This window comes from Panthera pardus, unplaced genomic scaffold, assembly GCF_024362965.1.
Source record: "Panthera pardus isolate Hobbes unplaced genomic scaffold, ASM2436296v1 HiC_scaffold_15, whole genome shotgun sequence".
NCBI lineage: Eukaryota > Metazoa > Chordata > Mammalia > Carnivora > Felidae > Panthera > Panthera pardus.
In genome coordinates this window covers 32,498,982-32,520,769 of record NW_026526710.1, presented here as the reverse complement: position 1 = coordinate 32,520,769, position 21,788 = coordinate 32,498,982, and the positions used below count along the sequence as shown (strand labels likewise).

Genomic DNA, 21,788 nt, shown 5'->3' with positions numbered 1-21,788 from the left:
AAGGTTTATTTGAACAAATTATAGCTAAAAACTTCCCTAATTTGGGGAAGGAAACAGATATCCAAGTCCAAGAGGCACAGAGAACTCCCTTCAAAAACAACAAAAACAGGTCAACACCATGACATGATAGTGAAACTGGTAAAAATACAAAGATAAAAAGAGAATTCTGAAAGCAGTTAGGGACAAACAGGCCTGCACCTACAAGGGTAGACATAAGGGTTGTAGCAGATCTGTCCACAGGCCAGAAGGGAGTTGCAGGAAATATTTAATGTTCTGAAACAGGAAACATATGCAGCCACGAATCCTTTATCCAGCAAAGCTGTCACTAAGAACAGGAGAGATAAAGGCTTTCCCAGACAAACAAAACTAAAGGAATTCATGACCAATAGACCAGCCATGCAGGGAACCCTAAAGGGGATTCTGTGAGTGGAAAGCAGCAAAGACTACAAAGGACCAGAGACATCACCACAAGCACAAAACCTACAGATAACACAATGCCACTAAATCCCTATCTTTCAATAATTACTCTGAATGTAAATAGACTAAATGCACCAATCAAAAAACAGGGTATCAGAATGGATAAAAAAATAAGATCCATCTATATGTTGCCTACAAGAGACTCATTTTAGACCTGAGGACATCTGCGATTAAAAGTGTAAGGATGGAGATCTATCATGCTACTGGATGTCAAAAGAGAGCTGAAGCAGCCATACTTATATTAGACAAACTAGATTTTAAAACAAACACTGAAACAAGAGATGAATAAGGTCATCATAATTAAGGGGTCTATACATCAATAAGAGATAACAATTGTAAATGTTTATGCCCCCAATGTGAAGAACCCAAATATATAAATCAATTAATCCCAAACACAAATGTATAGATAATACTGTGATTATACGAGACTTGAATACTCCACTTAAAGCAATGGACAGATCATCTAGGCAGAAAACCAATAAGGAAACAACAGCTCTGAATGACATATTGGACCAGATGGACATAACAGATATATTCAAAACTTTTCATCCAAAAGCAGCAGAATACACATTCTTCCCAAGTGCACATGGAACATTCTCCAAAATAGATCATATACTGGGTCACAAAAGAGCCCTCAGAAATACAAAAGAATGAAATCATACCATGTATATTTTGAGATTGCAAAACTTGAACTAACCACAAGAAAAAATTTGGAAAGCACAGAAATAAATGGAGGTTAAAGAACATTCTACAAAAGAATGAATGAGTAAACTTAGGAAATTAAAGAAGAAATTTTAAAAATATATGGAAGCAACTGAAAAATGAAGACATGACAGTCCAAACCCTTTGGGATGCAGCAAAGGAGTCCTAAGAGGAAAATACATTGCAATTCAGACCTATCTCAAGAAGTAAGAAAGGTCCCAAATACATAACCTAACTTCACACCTAAAGTAACTACAAAGGCAGCAGCAAAGAAAGCCCAAAGCCAGCAGATGATGAGAAATAATAAATATTAGAGCAGAAATAAACAATATAGAATACAAAAAAAAACAGTATAAAAGATCAATGACTCTAAGAGCTGGTCTTTTGAAAGAATAAACAAGTCTGGCCAGACTTCCCAAAAAGAAAAGACAGAGGACCCAAATAGATAAAATCATGAATGAAAGAGGAGAGATCACAACTAACACCACATAAATACAAACAATTATTAGAGAATACTATGAAAAATCATATGCCACCAAATTGGACAATCTGGAATAATGGAAACACCCACATACTACCAAAACTCAAAAGGGAGGAAATAGAAACTTTGAACAGACCCATAGAAAATGAAGAAACTGAATCAGTTATCACAAATCTTCCAACAGGGGCACCTAAGTGGTTCAGTCTATTAAGCATCCAACTTTGGCTTAGGTCATGATCTCACAGTATATGGGTTCAAACCCCACAAAGGGCTCTGTGCTGACAGTGCAGAGCATGGAGCCTTCTATGAGTTCTGTGTCTCCCACTCTCTCTGCCCTGCCCCCACTCACGCTCTGTCTCTCTCTTTCAAAAATAAATAAATATTTTTACAAAATCAAATGTTAAAGAAAATTTTTTTTTAAATCTCCCAACAAAAGTCCTTGGTCAGATGGCTTCCCAGGGGAATTCTACCAGACATTTAAAGCAGGGTTAATACTTATTTTTCTCAATCTGTTCCAAAAAACAGAAATTGATGGAAATCTTCCAGACTCATTCTATGAAGCCAGCACTACCTTGACTTCCAAACCAGACAGAGATCCCAATACAAAGGAGAATTACAGGCCAATATCCCTGATGAACATGCATGCAAAAACTCTCAACAAGATACTAGCAAACCAAATTTAACAGTATATTAAAAGAATTATTCACCGTGATCAAGTGAGATCCATTCCTGGGCTTCAGGGCTGGTTCAATATTTGCAAATCAATCAATGTGATACATCACATTAATAGAAGAAAGGATAAGAACCATATGATCCTGTCAATAGACACAGAAAAAGCATTTGACAAAATATAGCATCCTTCCTTAATAAAAATCCTCAAGAAAGCCCTGAAAGAAGGAATATACTTAAACACATTAAAGCCATATATCAAAAGCCTACAGCTAATATCATCCTCAATGGGGAAAAACTGAGAGCTTTCCCCTGAGATTAGGAACACAACAGGGATGTCCACTCTCACCACTGTTGTTTAACATAGTGTTGGAAGCCCTAGCCTCAGCAATCAGACAACAAAAATAAATAAAAGGCATCCAAATTGGCAAAAAAGTCAAACTTTCACTTTCCACAGATGACATGATACTCTACATGGAAAACCCAAAGACTCCACCAAAATACTGCTACAAATGATATATGAATTCAGCAAAGTTGCAGGATATAAAATCAATGAACAGAAATCAGTTGCATTTCTATACACTAATAATGAAGCAACAGAAATAAATATCAAGGAATCAATTTCATCTACAATTGCATCAAGAACTATAAAATAAATACCTAGGAATAAACCCAAACAAAGAGATAAAAGATCTGTACACTAAAAACTATAGAATGCTTATGAAAAAAACTGAAGAAGACACAAAATAATGGAAAAACATTCCATGTTCATGGATTAGAAGAACAAATATTGTTAAAATATCAATACTACTCAAAGCAATCTACATATTCAATGCAATCCCAATCAAAATAGCACCAAGAATAGCATTCTTCACAGAGCTAGAAGAAACAATCCTAAAATTTGTATGGAACCACAGAAGACCCCAAATAGACAAAGTAATGTTGAAAAAGAAAAACAAAGTTGGAGGCATCACGATCCTGGACTTTATCCTGAATTACAAACATGTAATCATCAAGACAGTATGGTACTGGCACAAAAACAGACACACAGACCAATGGAATAGAACAGAGAACCCAGAAATGGACCCACAAATACATAGCCAACTAATCTTTGCCAAAGCAAGAAAGAGTATCCAATGGAAAAAACACAATCTCTTTAGCAAATGGTGCTGGGAAACTGGACAGCAACATGCAGAAAAATGAAACTGGACCACTTTGTTATACCTTACACAAAAATAAATTTGAAATGGATGAAAGACCTAAATGTGAGACAGGATACCATCAAAATCCTACAGGAGAAAACAGGCAGCAACCTCTTTGACCTTGGCCGCATCAACTTCTTATTTGACATGTCTCCAAAGGCAAGAAAAATAAAAGCAAAAATGAACTATTGGGACCTCATCAAGATAAAAAGCTTCTGCACAGCAAAGGAAACAATCAACAAAACTAAAAGGCAACTGACAGAATAAGAGAAGATGTTTGCTAATGCCATATCAGGTAAAGGGTTAGTATCAAAACTCTATAAAGAATTTACCAAACTCAGGGGCGCCTGGGTGGCTCAGTGGGTTAAGTGGCTGACTTCGGCTCAGGTCATGATCTTGCGGTCCGTGAGTTCGAGCCCCGCGTCGGGCTCTGTGCTGACAGCTCAGAGCCTGGAGCCTGTTTCAGATTCTGTGTCTCCCTCTCTCTGACCCTCCCCCGTTCATGCTTTGTGTCTCTCTGTCTCAAAAATAAACGTTAAAAAAAAATTAAAAAGAATTTACCAAACTCAACACCCCCCCAAAAAAAAAAAAATCCAGTGGGCAGAAGGCATGAATAGACAGTTTTTCTCTCTCTCTTTTTTTTAATGTTTCTTTTTGAGAGAGAGACAGATCATGAGTAGGGGAGGAGCAGAGAGAGAGGAAGACAGAATTCAAAGCAGGCTCCAGGCTCTGAGTTGTCAGCATGGAGCCTGAAGCAGGGCTCGAACTTACAAACTGCAAGATCATGACCTATGCCAAAGTCAGACGCTTAACTGACTGAGCCACCCAGGTGCCCTGACACTTTTCCAAAGAAGACATCCAGATGACAAACAGACACATGAAAAGATGTTCAACATCGCTCATCATCAAGGAAATACAAATCAAAACCACATTGAGACACCACCTCACACTGGTCAGAGCAGCTAACCTTAACAACTCAGGAAACAACAAATGTTGGTGAGGATGTGGAGAAAGGGGAAACTTCTTGCAGTGTTCATGGGAATGCAAACTGATGCAGCCACTCTAGAAAACAGTGTGGAGATTCCTCAAAAAATTAAAAATAGAATGACCCTATGACCCAGCAATTTCAGTACTAGGAATTTGTCCAAAGGATACAGGAGTGCTGATTCGAAGGGGCACATACACCCCAATGCTTATAGCAGCACTATCAACAATAGCCAAATTATGGAAAGTGCCCAAATGTCCACCATGATGGGTGGATAAAGAAGATGTATACACACACACATACATACATACATACTTACATACATACAAAATGGAATACTACCCAGCAATGAAAAGAATGAAATCTTGCCATTTTCAGCAACATGGATGGAACTGAAGGGTATTATGACAAGCGAAATAAGTCAGAGAAAGACAGATATCATATGATTTCACTCATATGTGGAATTTGAGAGTCTTAAAAGACGACAATAGAGGAAGGGAAGGAAAAATAAGATACAGAGTAGGAGGCAAACCATAAGAGACTCTTAAATACAGAGAACAAACTGAGGTTTGATGAGGGTGGGGGGGTGGAGTGGTGGTGAAAATGGGTATAGGGCACTTGTTGGGATGAGCACTGGGTGCTGCATGTAAGTGATGGATCATAGGAATCTACTCCTAAAGCCAAGACTACCTTGTATGTTAGCTAACTTAACAATAAAAAACAAACAAAAAAAAAACATTCAAATAATAGACTCTGAGTAAAGCAGATTAATCTCCATAATGTGGGTGGGCCTCATCCAATCAGTTGAAGGTCTTACAAGATAAAAGACTGACCTCTCTGAAGAAGACGGAACTTTGCCTGCAGAATGCCTCCAGATTCAAGTCTGCAACATCAATTCTTTTGTGAGTCTGCAGTCTACAAACCTGCCCTATAGATTTCAGACCTGTCAGCCCCCACAATTGTATGAATCAATTTCTTTAAAATTTCTTTTAAATAAATCTTTTATATACATATACACACATACACATACACATACACATATACATATACATATACATATACATATACATATACATATACATACAATTCATCATTATCAAGTAGGGACAAAGATTGTGAACAGAGAGTGTGTGACAGGACTGTCAGCTACTCCATTGGTTCTGTTTCTCTGCAAAACCCCAACAAACACAACGCCCTCCAGTTCACCATCTCTATCCCTCACTTGATAATGATCAATTACCTTCATCTTTATAAAACAGAAGTCTCTAAAACCTAAGACATGCCAGGACTGATACTTGATGGATTTTCTTTCTGGAATTTCCCTGTACATACATAGGTATAGCTTTATCTCTAGTTCAAAAAGTAACACATGCTTACGGTAAACTAAGTAAATAGAAAAGACAATATAAAAGGCACCTCTAATCATCTAGTAATAACTACTCTTAACCTTCTAGTCTATGTCTCCACATCAAATTTAAGCTCCTCCTTAAATGACTATTAGATAACTGATTTTGTAAGGGGGGGGAAATATTTTTTTCTTCTTCATATTTTAGATTATTTTTTTTCAAACTATTCATCAAATAATTATCTTCAGTTGGAGAAATACCTCTTTCTAAGAAGACATAAACTATGTGTGGTATATTTGATGGGGTATTAAGATAAAAGGAGATTATTTTAGAAATTTTATTTGAGGGGCATCTGGGTCACTCAGTCAGTTAAGCATCCAACTTCAGCTCATGTCATGATCTCTCCGTCCATGAGTTCAAGCCCCACATTAGGCTCTGTGCCAACAGCTCAGAACCTGAAGCCTGCTTCATATTCTGTGTCTCCCTCTCTCTTGGTCCTTTCCCCACTTGTGCTCTGACTCTCTCTCTCAAAAATAAAATAAAAACATCAAAGGAAATTTTATTTGATAAAATCTTAAGTATGAAAACATTTATCAAGAAGATAAATCTTGTACTTTTCACAGAAGTAATGATCTTATTATAGCAATATTTGTAAATACCATAGCACCATATTTGTAAATACCAGCATAAAGTCTTGGACAACACTGGCCAGTCACAGAATATCAGTAGGTAGAATTGTTTTGATTCCCCTGTTGTGTGAGATATATGTTGTACAATAGCTGATTTACATGTATGCACTATGATATGTTTAAAATATATATGTACATATAAATGTGTTCAAAGAATATGCATTAAAAGTTTTTAAGATTAAAAAAAAGAAAAAGAAAAGGTCTCCTTTCACTTTCAAAATGAAGATTACCCTTTAAAATGTATCAGACTTAATGACATTTGTATTCAATAGCTCTATATATAAACCTCAACCAGAAGCAACCAGCTCCTAGCCATTGAGAAAACACCTCTGCTGTGGTTACACAAACTATACAATCACACTGAATTTCCACAGTGAGCACAAACTAGAAGGAAGGGCCCAGGAACTGACATCTTACCAAGCATCCATCCTGATTCAAATGCTCTTTGGAATCCATACTAAGCTTCCTCTTTCTGTTGGGCTGTTTCATTGCCACTTTAGCACTCCTTAGCAAAGTGTTTTTCTGCAAAATAGTGCCACATAAAAAATTTAGGAGTTTTGCCCCTTTAGAATAACAAAAACAATCCCCCCAAAATTTTCTCATTAAACTTCTTCTAATTTGTTTCCATAAATACCCTGAAACTGAGGTGACATAAAAATTTCACTGTTGCTTTTACAGACACTACTATAATAATAAGTTAACGGGAAAAGAGATGAGTTTTCCGCCTCATCTAGAATTTATATCACAAAGAAAATAGATACTTTTCTTTGGTCTTACCCATTACATCATTTTTGCTTTGTTTTGTTTTGGTTTGGTTTTTTTGTTTTGTTTGCTCAGCTGATTTAACCAATTTGGATTCACTGCAATCTGCCTATTCAGATAGGCTGTACTCACACAGTCTGACCATCCACAGGTGTCAAGGCAAAAGTATTCTTGGTGAGAGGACTTTTGTCATACAAGGCATAGCACAGCAATCTGGAACAGAGAAAATAAAAAAAAGTTTACCAAACCAATTTATTATGACCACTCTTCAGTACACTAACAATTACAGTAGTAGATTAGTAGCAAAATTAAATCAGTAGTAAAAAACTCTCAGCAAACAAAAGTCCAGGACCTGAGGATTCACAGGTAAAGTCTACTAAACATGGAAAGTAGAGTTAATAACTATCCCTCTCAAAATTATCCCCAAAAAATATAAAAGGAAGGAATTCTTCCAAATTCATGCTATGAGGACAGAATTACCCTGATACAAAAACCAGACAAAGGCACTACAAAAAAGAAAATTATAGGCCAATATCCCTGATAAACACAGATGCAAAAATTCTTCAAAAAAATATTAGCAAACTTAATTCAACCATACATTAAAAGGATCATTCACCAGAAGTAAGTGAGATTTATTCCAGGGATGCAAGGATGGTTCAATATCTGAAAATCAACCACCATGACACACCACATTAACAAAATGAAGAATAAAAATTATATGACCATCTCAAAGATGCAGAAAAGCATCTGACAAAATTCAACATCCATTTATGATAAAAACGCCAAACAAATTTGGTTTAGAAAGAACATACTTCAACATAATAAAAGCCACACATGACAAAACCAGATTACTCAGTAATGAAAAGCTGAAAGATTTTTATCTAAGACTAGGAAAAAGACAAGGATGTCCACTCTCACCACTTTCATTCAACATAGTACTAGAAAGTCTAGCTGCAGCAATAAGACAAAAAATAATAATTAAAGGCACCCAAATTGATAAGGAAGAAGTAAAACTTTCATTATTTGCAGATGACATGATACTATATATAGTTGGCCCTCAAACAACATGGGTTTGAACTGCACATGTTCACTTATATGCAGATTTTTTGCAATAAACAAAGTACAGTACTGTAAATGTATTTTTCTTCTTTATGATTTTCTTAATAACATTTTCTTTTCTCTGGCTTACTTTATTATAAAAACACAGGATATAATATATGTAATATATAAAACATGGATTAATTGACTATGTTATCAGTAAGTCTTCTGGTCAATAGTAGGCACCTAATAGTTAAGTTTTTTGGGGGGGTCAAAAGTTACATGCAAATTTTCAACTACACTGGGATTGGTGCCCCTAACCCCCACATTGTTCAAGGGACAACTGTACAGAATACCCTACACTCTCCACCAAAAACTGTTACAATTAATAAATGAATTCTGTAAAGTCACAGGATACAAAATTAATACCCAGATATTTCTATACACTATGAACAAAGTAACGGAAAGAAATTATAGAAACAATCCCATTTACGACTGCATCAAAAATAATAAAATACCTAGTAAAACATCTAACCAAGGAGTTGAAAGACCTGAACTCTGAAAAACATAAGACATTGATGAAAAAAAAAAAAAAGAAGATGAAACAAGTAAGTGGAAATATATACCATGTTTGTGGACTGAAAAAATTAAGATTGTTAAAATGTCCATACTATTCAAAGTAATCTACAGATTCAATTCAATCCCTATCAAAATGCCAATAGTATTTTTCACAGTATTAGGACAAACAACCTTAAATTTATTTTAAACTACAACAGACCCTGGAGCACCTGAGCGGCTCAGTAGGTTGAACATCCAACTTGGGCTCAGGTCATGATCTCACAGTTCATGAGTTTGAGCCCCGCATCGGGCTCTGTGCTGACAGCTCAGAGCCCGGATCCTGTTTTGGATTCTGTGTCTCCCTCTCTCCCTGCCACGCCCCTCCTCACACTGTCTGTCTCAAAATAAATAAACATTAAAAATTTAAATAAAATTACAAAAGACCCTGAATACTTAAAGCAATTTTGAGAAAGAAGAACAAAGCTGGAAGTATCACAATCCCAGATTTCAAACTACATTACAAAGCTTTAGTAATCAAAACAGTATGAAACCGACACAAAAATAGATGCATAGATCCACAGAGCAGAATATCCCAAACTTACATAGTAAATAAATGTGTCACAAAGAAGGCAAGAATATAATACAATGATGAAAAAACAGTCTCTTCAATAAATTGTACTGGGGAAGGAGGACAACTACATGTAAACGAATGAAAATGGACCACTTTCATTCACCATACACAAAAATCAACTTAAAATAGATTAGAGACCTAAATGTAAGACCTGAAACCATAAAATTCCTAAAAGGAAATGTAGGCAGTAATCTCTTGGACATCAGCCTTAGCAATATTTTTGCGAATCTGTATCCTCATGCAAGGGCAACAAAAGCAAAAATAAAAAAATAGCACTACATCAAACTCTTGCACAGCAAAGGAAACCATCAACAAAACAAAAAGGCTACTCACTGAATGGGAGAAGTTATTTTCAAATGATATATCTAATAAAGGGTTAAAATCTAAAATATGTAAAGAACACATACAACTCAACACCAAAAAAACAAATAATCCAATTAAAAACAGGGAGAGGTCTTGAACAGACATTTTCCCAAAGGAGACATCCAGATGGTCAACAGACACATGAAAAGATTCTGAACATCACTAGTCATCAGAAAAATGCAAATCAAAACCACAATAAGATATCACTTCACACCTGTCAAAATAGTATCAAAAAGTCAATAAAGTGTTGGCAAGGATACACAGAAAAGACAATCCTTGTGCACTGCTGGTGGGAATGTAGACTGGTATAGCCACTATGGAAAACAGTATGGAAATTCTTCAAAAAATTAAAAATAGAAATACCATACAACTCAGTAATTCCATTTCTGGGTATTCACCAAAAAAAGAAAAAGAAAAAGAAAAACATAAACAAAAACAAAAACAAAACAATAATTCAAAAGGATACATGCACCCCTGTGTTTATTGAAGCATTATTTTAAAAAAAAAAGCCAAGGTATAGAAGCAACCTGGGCGTCCACCAATAGATGAATGGATAAAGAAGATGTTAAATAAATATATATATAAATGTGTGTGTGTGTGTGTGTGTGTGTGTGTGTGTGTGTGTGTACACAACAGAGTAATACTCAGCCATAAAAAAGAATGAATTCTTGGCACTCATGACAATACGGATGGACATAGAGGTTACTATGCTAAGGGGAAAAAATCACATAGAAGAAGACAAGTAGTATATGATTCACTTATATGTGAATCTAAAAAATAAAACAAATGAACAAATAAATTCATAGAGATAGAGAAAAAACTGGCAGTTTCCAGAAGGGAGAGAGCTAGAAGGATGGGTGAAATAGATGAAGGGGGTTAAGAGGTAAAAACTTCCAGTTATAAAATAAAAACATCATGGGGATGAAAAGTGCAGTATGGAAAATATAGTCAAAAATATTAATAATAATGTTGCATGGTGATAGATGATAACTATACTTACTGTGGTGACCATTTCATAATGTATATATTTGTCAAATCTCTATGTTGTATTCCTGAAACTAATAAAATATTGTATGTCAAACATACTTCAACAAAAATAAAAATTAAAAAAACAAAATGAATACATAAATAAGAGTAGACACTCTTTGAAAAATTATTTGGAATGTGTTTGATAAGCAGGTTAACCATTTTGGAGAACTTACCCATAGTATTAGATGAGTACCACTGGAGCTATAATTCTCTTTGAAAAACTTTAACTACAACTGACATGTAATTTTTAAAAAGTTTAGGGGCACCTGGCTCTGTCAGTTAAGCATCCATCCGACTCTTGATTTCGGCTCAGGTTATGAAGCCCCATGCTGGGCTCTGCAATGAGCATGAAGCCTGCTTGGGATTCTCTCTGTCTCCTTCTCTCTCTGCCCCTCCCCAGCTCATGCTCTCTCTGTCACTCTCAAAATAAATAAACTTCAGGGAAAAAAAAGTTTAGTAGACCTAAATCATCTATAGTCCCCAGTGTTTTAGAATCATACATCCAACTTCTTCCTTGATATGTGCCCCTGAACAATGACCCCAGATACTATCAACTGAACATATTCACAACTGAGTTCATCATTTCCCCTGTCACTGCCTCCTCGTTCTGCTCTCTCTTCCTATTTGCAGTAATGATATGATTAATCACCCGTCTGCACCTCTGCCCCTCACAGTTCTTCAAACTAGACACTGCATATAAGAGTACCAAGCCAATGGCAAGTGAAAGCTGAAATGTACTCTGGGTTCTGCACACGTGCCATTCCCTCTGCCAGGGTTAACATTGGCCAGTCAGAAAATGCATCTTTTTCTGATTCAAGACTCCTTTTGGGCTAATGGTGGCCCTGACTTTGCCTGAGCCAGAGACCTAGGATCATTTACATCCTTTACATCACACCTCACACTCCATCACCAGGTTCTGCTCATTTTTAACCTACTCAACATTTCTTGAATTCATTTCTCCTACTCCTATTAACTCTGACTACCTCCAATCTTAAGCTCCAGCCAAGTTGTTTGGAACACTGCTTCTCAGCCCCATACTTTTACTGGTCTCTCAACCTCAGAACACCTTCCCTACTATCTGCCTCACCTTTTTCAATCTCTAATTCTTAATCATTCTTTATTACTCAACTCAAAGAGACTTCATATTCTTGAGAAAAGTCTTCCTTGCCTACCTCCTGCTCCCAGTGGACCAGGTGTGTCTTACTTAAAATCCATTGTCTTGTTCTTATCTTTGTCACATTCTTCAACACCTTATACTATATATTTTTTTTATTTATAGATATGTCTCCCCTTATGTGGCTCTAAGCTTCCTTATGACAAAGATTCTAAATTACTGATCCTTATTTTTCTATTGTCCAGATAGTACCTGGATCACAATGGACTTTCAGGATGGGTTTGGGGCCCTTAACTGCATTAAGTGCATCTCTGAATTACAGAGAAGCCTCAAACACCTTAAGTTAGTGTTATTAGTTCTTGATCCCTACACCACCCCTTTTATCGTGCTATATGCCTAGATAAGTGTAGTTCTCTAACTTAACAACTCCTTTCTCTTTTTCTTTCATATATTAAAAAAAAAATTTTTGCTCATATCCATTTCCTTCTAGCCATTTGATATTTATGTCCTTAAGATAGGCACTTACATAATAAATTCAATAATATTACATTCATTTTGTAGGATATAAATAAAATTTATCATGCCTAGCTCCCAGTAATACTCTGAACATCTATGCAAATGAACAGCTTAGACTTGATGCCTTTAGCAAAGTATTATTGCACAAGACATAAGCACTGCCAAGGCTAGCTTGCATTTCATAACTAATAACACCCCATGGCTTGTCAAACTGAAATCATCTGGCCACTAAGGCTTTTCTCCTGCCATCAAAGTGATCTGTTTTGCTAATCCCTAGTAATTATCAATAACTCTGGTTAAAAAAAAAAAAAAAACAAGAAAGCCTGAATTCATATTATGTATTAGAGAAAAAAGATGAATTTTTTTCCACTGAAAAGTTTCAAAATACAATTTAGTAACAATTGGATTTCCTTTAGATAATGAAACAAAAATACAAAATATACCCAACAGCCCATATAAGATTTTGCTGCCAGACAAAAAAGGAATTAAATATAATTCTTCATCAAATGCAACACAAAGGAGACGGATGATATGCAGATAGGTAGATGGACAGATAGAAGATAGCATGACACAGAAAGGGCGACAGGAAGGTTTTATATAACCCCTTCAAATGTCAAACCACAAGATATATTCTACCAACAAAATAGAACACTTCTTTTGATATAAACTTAACCTGACATCCTTGGCACAGTATCAAAATACATGGATTATTCTGATTGTCCTAATACATGGCCTACTCCCAGAAAGCCCCAAATGTCACATCAGTCACGTGGCTCCTTCCCGAGTTTTGAAGAAATTAAAAAAAGAAAAATTAGAGCCAAGGAAGAATAGCATCATATTCTAAAACACATTAAAGAAATATCATCCAGGGGAAATGAAGGTGAATAATGACTAGGTGGCACTGCACCCCAGGGTACTTTGGCTCTGTAACTATACCCAAGCACTAGCTATAATAGAAAACATTTTTAAGTGATTTTAATTAAAGACACTTCTAAATAGTATTTTAAAGCAGGACAGATAATAATGTAAATGATTTGTATTTCGATAGAAACTCTGGAAATAGTGCACTGATTTTCAAATTAATCCTCTGAATCAGTTTGATTTTCCTTCTCTGTTGTGGAATTTTCATCTTGCATACTGCCTAACACTTGTGTTACTGACCTCCTAATTAAGCAGACAAATTAAGATTATTATTTATAAAAAATGTAAACAATTTTAATACTTCAAATTTTAAGTCTGTAAATAACAAAAATAATGTACTGCCTGCTTATATCCACTTGCTATTTGGTAATTCTTACACAAAATACTTATTGATCACCTGTTATCATCAAGACAGTCATAGATACTTTGCAGAATATAAGGATGATTCCTAAGACATTTCAGAAAGGAGATAATGAAGGTAGCCCTATTGTTCATAACCCAGGATAGTTCTGTCTCATGCCATCCTGGTATAATTATTAGCACTACCACCTTCCACTCCCAAAAATGTTTCAGTTTAGACAGTAAATCATATGGTCACTGTATGGATAAAAAATATACACAAAATAACAAAAAATAAGAGTCATAAATGGTTAATTCATATGATGTTCACAGGAGAGAGAGTATGTTTAACAATGATTAGAAAACGCACTGTGGAAGAACATTTCACCTGCTTCTACGATGCTGCATAGAATTCAAAGTGAATTTAGCACCAAAATATCGAATTCAAATATCTGATTATTGTATTGATTTGCCACTATTTCAAAGATATTACCAGGCTAAAATGTAACCATTGATACTCAGTGTCAATAATAATACATAGTAGTTGGTGTTTGAATAAATTAATAAATAACTACAACTAAGTGCATTTTGACAATTTCTGTGTGAATTTTTGCCCTCTCTTAATTGTATTAGCAGTTAACATTACCTGTGTACTCATATATTCTTGGCATAGCCACAACCCCTCTACATACAGACTTTCAATTAATACTTATGACAACCCAAGGACATATGTACCATTATCACTCATACTTTACAGATGAGGAAATGCTCCTTTGGCCTAAACCAAGAACAAAGCCATTAAAATATACACCAAATAACCCTCTCTGTCAACATACCACAAATCAGAAACAGAGTGGCAAGTCTTAAAGCTATCAGGCTTCAGAGCAAGAGAAAGGCAGAGGAAGTTAGGAAGCCAGTGGTCAATAAAAGATGGGTGCTATAGCCAGGTTTATCCTCAGAAGCCAAGAGGTGGAAGGAGGCTCCACCATTGGTGAATGGGAGCCAAATGGAACTTCCGAGACAAATGCCTGGAAGGATGGGCTATAACTTTGAGTCTAAGAAGGCAGGAAGAACAAATGCTACTCCTGACCAGGAAGTGGGCTGCAGGGAGCCAGGCACAGGCAACCACAAACACTAAAAATCCAGGAGAAAGTAGGTATGTGTAGAATGAGAAAAAAAAATCCTCCCACTCAAAGTGCATCTGAAAATCAAAATTCAAAAACACAAAAAGAAATCAAATACTAAGAAAGACCATAAAATCAGCCACTGGAGGGAAGAATTCATCCTGATAAAATTTAAATTATGGAAAATATTGATAAATATTTTTAAATAAATCAGTTTAGGATACTCAAAATGATAAATGAAGTAAAAACAGGCCTAAGAAATGAACAAGAAATGATGAACAGTAACACAAGTAGGTAAAACTAAAAGATATGGATATGAAAAAAGCTTAAAACCTTGGCAATTTAAAGTATAGTCAACAAGATAACCAAACATGACATACTTTAAGCCAGACCAAGAAAAAAGAGAAGATTCAAATTACTAAAACCAGAATGAAAGAGGTTATATCAGTACTGACTTTACAAAAATCAAAAGGATTCTAAGGGAATACAATTGACCCTTGAACAAAATAGGGGTTAGGGACACTGACACCCTGTGCAATCAAAAATCTACTCATGCTTTTGACTCCTTAAAAACTTAACTACTAATAGCCTACTGTTGACCAAAGCCTTACTGATAACATAAACAGTTGATTAATACACAGTTTGTATGTTACATGTATTATATACTGTATTCTCACAGCTAAAGAAAAAAATGCTGTTAAGAAAATCATAAGGAATAGAAAATACATTAAGAGTACCATACTGTATTTGTCAAGAAAATTCTTGTACAGTAGACCCACGCATTTCAAACCTATGTTGTTCAAGGGTCAACTGTTCCACAAAAACTGTGTGCAAATTAGATAACATGAAATTTCTAAAAATACATAAATTACTGAAAACGACTCAAGAAGAAATAGAAAGCGGAGTACATCTATAAGTAAAGAGATAAAAGTAGCAATTTTAAGACTTTCCAAAAGAAAAGCCCATGCCCAGATGATCTACATTGAATATTTGAAGAATAATACCAATCCTTTACAAACTTTTCTCCAAAAAGAAGAGATGAAGCATTACTTCCAACTCATCCTGTGAGACAAACCAGTACTGCCTCGATTTCAAAACCAGACAATGATAACACAAGAAAATAAACCTATAGACCAATATCCCTATGGACACAGATTCAATAGTCTTCAACAGAATACTAGCAAACTGAATCCGGCAACATATAAAAGAATTACGCAACATGACCAGTAATGGAAGGTTAATTTAATATTAGAAAATCAAGGGTCAACTGTATTCTCTTATAATCCTTTTGATTTTTGTAAAATCAGTACTGATATAAATCAGTATTATACCACATTAAGAGAATGAAGGACAAAAACCACAGGCATATCAATAAACACAGAAAAAGCTTTTGACAAAAGTTAGACTCTTTCATGTTTTAAAAAAATGCACTCATCAAGATAGGAATATGAGGAATTTCCTAAAGCTGATTAAGAGTTTATCAAACACCTACACCTGACATCACACTCAGTGGTGAAAGACTGAAAGCTTTCCTTCCAAGATCACAAACAAGACAAAAATATCTCATATCTCATTTCTATTTAACAATGTGCTAGAGATTCCAGTCAGGGCAACTAGGCAAGAAAAAGAAAAAAAAAGCACCCAATAGGAAAGGAAGAATGAAAACTGTCTCTGTTTACAATGACATGGTCTAGTATGTAAAAAAAAAAAAAAAAAAATCCTAAGCAATCAACTAAAAAGCTATTAGGCTTAATACATATCATATGCAAATTATGAAACCAGTTCATATACAAATTATTTGCATTTATATACAAATGAAATTAATAAACCAAGAATAAATTAAAATAACTGCATTCACAATAAGATCAATAAAATAAGTATAAATTTAATAAAGAAGTGCAAGACTTACAGACTGAAAACTACAAAACACCATAAAAAGAAATAAATGAAAAAAAATAAATGGAAAGATATTCCTTGTTCATATATTTGAAGATTTACTAATTTTAAGATAGCAATATTATCCAAATTAATCCATAGATTCAATGCAATCTCTATCAAAATCCCAAGTGGGAGCCTAAAATTCAAATGTAAATGCAAAAAAAAACAAAACGAAACACACACACACACACACAAACCCACACAGAACAGCCAAAACAATCATGAGAAAGAAGTAGCAAGTTGGAGAACTCGTACTTCCTGGTTTCAAAACTTATTACAAGTTGCAATAATCAAGACAGTGTGGCACTGGCATAAAGACAGACATACAGACCAATTAAATAGACCGATATTCTAGAAATAAACCCATACATCTATGTCTACTTAATTTTCAACAAAGGTGTCAAGACAATTTGCTAGGGGAAAAAATAGTCTTTTCAACAAATGGTGTTGGGACAGGTAGACATTCACATGCAAAAGAATGAAGCTGGATCCCTCCCTCACACCATAATACAGATATTAATTCAAAGTGGGCCACAGACTTAAATGTAAGAACTAAAACTACAAAACTCTTGAAAGAAAATACAGGAAGGAAATACAGGAAAGAAAATACATGCCCTTGGATTAGGAAATGGTTCCTTAGATATGACACCAAAAAGTACAAGTGACAAAAGAAAAATAGGTAAGGTGGACTAAATCAAAAGTAAAACCTTTTGGGCTGCAAATGATACCATCAAGAAAGTGAAAGGACAGCACACAGAATGGGGTGGGGGTGGTGAGATAAGTGCAAATAATATATCTTAAAGACCTGTATTCAGAATATAAAAAGAAGTTTAACTATTAATAAGAACCCCTCCCCCAAACAGGCAAAGGATTTAAGCAAACATTTCTCTAAAAAAAAAAAAAAAAAAAAAAAAAAAAAAAGATGTACAAATAGACAATAAGGACGTGAAAAGAGGATATTCAACATCATTAATCATTAGGGAAACAGAAATAAAAAACACAAGATACCATTTCACACCCACTATAAGATAGCTATAATCAAAAAGTCAGACAGTAAGAAGGATATGGGAAAATCAGAGACATCTCATATTGCTCGTAGAATGTAAAATGGTGCAGTCATTTTGGAAAACAGTTTGGTAGGATGGAAAATAGTTTGGTAGCTCCTCAAAATGTTAAACAGTGTGTACCAGCAATTCCACTCCTAGACATGCACCCAAGAGGAAAGAAAACACACATCCGTACAAAAACTTGTGCACAAATGTTCATAGCAGCATTATTCATTACAGCCAAAAAGTGGACACAACTCAAAGCCCATCAATTGATAAATGGATATAGTTACTAAGGCAGTATGATACTTGTGCAGAGATATGCAAACAGACCAACAAAAAAGATGAGAGAGCCTCCAAAAAGAAAGGTATATGTGAAAACTTGATTATCAGAGGAAATATAATGCCAGCTGTGAGCTTTTCATATATGACCTTTACTATGCTGAGGTACTTTCTTTCTATCCCTAGTTTACTGAGAGTTTTTGTCATGGAAGAGTTTTTGAATTCTATCAAATGTTTTTTCTGCATCTAATAAAATGATTATGTGATTTATTTCATTAATGTAGTAATCACATTAATTGATTTTGTATGTTGAGCCATCCTTTTATCCCAAAGATAAATCCCATTTGGTCATGGTTTATGCTCCTTTTAATGTGTTGTTTGATCCTGATTGCCTATATTTTGTTGAAGATTTTCTCCATCTATATTCGTCCAGGATGCTGGCCTACAGTTTTCCTTTCTTGTGGTATCTTTGTCTAGCTTTGGTATTGGGGTAATGTCAGCCTCATAAAATGAATTTAAAAGTATTCTCTTTTCAATTTTTTAGAAGAGTTGGAGAAGAAATGGCATCAATTATTTTCTTTTAATGTTTATTTTTGAGAGAGAGTGAGAGAGAGAGAGAGAGATGAGTGGGGGAGAGGCAGAGAAAGAGAGACACAGAATTGGAAGCAGGCTACAGGCTCTGAGCTGTCAGCACAGAGCCCCATGGGGGGCTCAAACTCACGGACCTCAAGATCGTGACCTGAGCCAAAGTTGGATGCTCAACCTACTGAGCTACCCAGGTGCCCCATTAATTCTTATTCAAATGTTTGGTAGAATTCACCAATGAAGACATCTGGTCCTCAGCTTTTCTATCTTGGAAGTTTTTTATTACTGATTCAACTTCCATAGAAGTTACAGATCTATTCAGAGTTTCTATTTATTCATGATTTAGTCTTGGTAGATTGTATGTATCTAAAAAATTATCCATTTCTTCTGGGTTATCCAGTTTGTTGGTATAGAATTGTTGATCCTTTTTACCACTGTAGCATCTGTTGTAATATCCCTTCTCTCATATATGATTTTGAGTTTTCTCCTTGTTTCCTAATTGGTTTAAAGATTTTTCAATTTTATGTTTTCAAAAACTCAATTCTTAGTTTCATTGGTTTTCTTTTATTTTCTATTTTCTATCTCATTTATTTCTGTCCTAAACTGTTATTGTCTTTATTCTGGTAATTGTGGGTTTAGTTTATTCTTCTTTTTCTAGCTTCTTACGGCGTAAAGTTAGCTTGCTTATTTGAGATCTTTTTTTTTTTTAATGTATTCACTTATCACAATAAACTTTCATCTTAGTATTACTTTTGTTGTATGCCATAAGTTGCATTATGTTGTATTTTTGTTTTCATTTGTCTCAAAGTATTTTCTAATTTCCTTTTTGATTTCTTCTTTAACCCATTGGTTGTTCGAGTGTTTGTTTAATTTCACATATTTGTGTGAATTTTCCAGTTTTCCTTCTGCTACTGATCTCTACCTTTACTCCACTGTGATCAGTAAAGATTCTTGGTATGATTTCAATCATTCTAAATTTGTTAAGACTTGTTTTGTGACCTAAAATATTACCTATCCTGGAGAAATTTCTGTGTGTGCTTGAGAAGAAAATGTATTCTGCTGATATTGAGTGGAATGCTCTGTATTTGTTTGGTCCATTTGCTCTACAATATTATTCAAGTCCTCTGTGTCATTATTGATCCTCTGTGGATCTTCTATCCATTACAGAAAGTGGGGTATTGAAGTCTTCTACTGTTAGAGTTACTGCTGTCTATTTCTCCTTCAGTTCTGTCAATGTTTCCTTGACATACTTAAGTGCTCTGATGTTAAGTACATATATGTTTATAACTGTGATACCTTCTTGGTGGACTGACCTTTTGATCATTATATAATGTTCTTCTTTGTCTCTTGTGACAGTTTTTTACTTAAATTATATTTTGTCTGATACAAGTATACCCACCTCTCTTAGCTATAGCTATAGCAGCTACGCTGATCTCTTTTGGTTTCCATTTATATAAAATGTATTTTTCCATACCTTCACTTTCCTCAGTTTAAATTCTTGACCTCCTCTACAGAATGAGACATCCTCACTCTTGCCATGGCTCCATTTGAACCAAATACACTCAATTTAGGCTTGCCTATGACTTGTTTGGCCAATGGGAGATGCAATGTTAGCTGGGACTTAAAATGTGCTGGTGCAATTTGTGTTGACTTTACTACATTGCAACTATACATCATTAAAAGGGTATGCCTCAGTTAGCCTTTCATCCTTCAGAGTGAGCCCCACAATGAATAAAGGTAGCACACCTGAACCTTACCAACTTGTAGCCACACCCAGCATACCACTGGCCTGAAGTCTTTTATAAACTACCCAGGAGGGGTGCCTGGGTGGCTCAGTTGGTTAAGCATCTGACTTTGGTCCAGGTCATGATCTCATGGTTTGTGAATTCAAGCCCCACATCAGGCTTTCTGCTGTCAGCACAGAGCCTGCTTCAGATCTTATCTCCCCTTCTCTCTTTGCCCCTTCCCCATTTGCGCCCTCATATGTGTGCACTCTCTCTCTCTCTCAAAAAAATATAAATAAATAAGTAAACACTAAAAAATAATAAAAAGTTAAGCTTCTCAGGCAAACCCAGTCACAAATCAGCCAAAGATCTATTAAGATCTTAAGATGCAGTAGCTTTGGTAGCAATAGCAGACAGATATAACAATCCATAGAGGGGAGAAAGGTGCAAAGCCATGAATAAGCACTTCATGAAGAAATTTTAGAAAAGTTGCTCAGCCTGGTTAGTAATCAGAAAAATTAAGAATAAAACCACAATGAGATACCAATTCATGGCCATTAGAGTGGCAAAAACTTAAAACTCGGATAATATCAGATGTTGGCAAGGTTGAGGAGCAATGGGAACTCTCATGCTCTGCTGGCAGAAGATTAACCACCAAAAAACAATTTAGCATCATAAACTTGAAAGCTGAAGAGGTTCCAGCAAATCCCATGACCCCAGGACTGTAGCAATTGTACTCCATTAGGAGACAAGTTTATATTAACGGGGGGGGGGGGGGGGGGGGGGGGAGGGAGGAGAGACTGGAAACAATCCAAATATATACGGTAAGAATCTGAAAAAAGTAGCTTGTGTTATATTCACACAATATAACATTACACAGTGAAAATGAATCAGCTGCAACTACATATGCAAGAACATAATTAGCAATAACGTTGGATAAACAAAGCAAACCAGAAGACTGCAGCATACATTTTTAAAACACAAACCAAGCAAAAGCACTCAATATGTGCCTTAGAGATACATTCTTATGTGGCAAATTATTTTGAAGAAGCAAGGAAATGATAAACATAAAATGCAGCAGAGTAGTTTGGAGAGGAAAATTAACAGTACTATAATCTTTTCATTCTTAAGCTGGATATTGGCTTCATAGGTCTACTTTTTTCTATTGTGCTTCATAACTGACAATTGAAATATATCGTTGTGTATATATAAAATGGCAAAGTATTTTTTAATCATTTGAAATGGTGTAATCTAGTGATCCAAGATA

The 21,788-nt window shown here is 35.2% G+C and overlaps 1 protein-coding gene across 3 annotated transcripts in view; it reads right to left on the bottom strand.

The window, feature by feature from the left end:
• L3MBTL4 (L3MBTL histone methyl-lysine binding protein 4) overlaps nucleotides 1–21,788 on the bottom strand; it is a 442,113-nt gene that overhangs the window by 351,928 nt on the left and 68,397 nt on the right. For all 3 annotated transcript variants that reach the window (XM_019418424.2, XM_019418426.2, XM_019418425.2), the window contains exons 2-3: nucleotides 7,446–7,526; nucleotides 6,969–7,073 (exon numbers count right to left, since the gene is read on the bottom strand). In XM_019418424.2, the coding sequence (XP_019273969.2) occupies nucleotides 6,969–7,040 (72 nt within the window). In that variant the 5' untranslated portion in view covers nucleotides 7,041–7,073; nucleotides 7,446–7,526. The remainder of the gene's footprint in view (nucleotides 1–6,968; nucleotides 7,074–7,445; nucleotides 7,527–21,788) is intronic.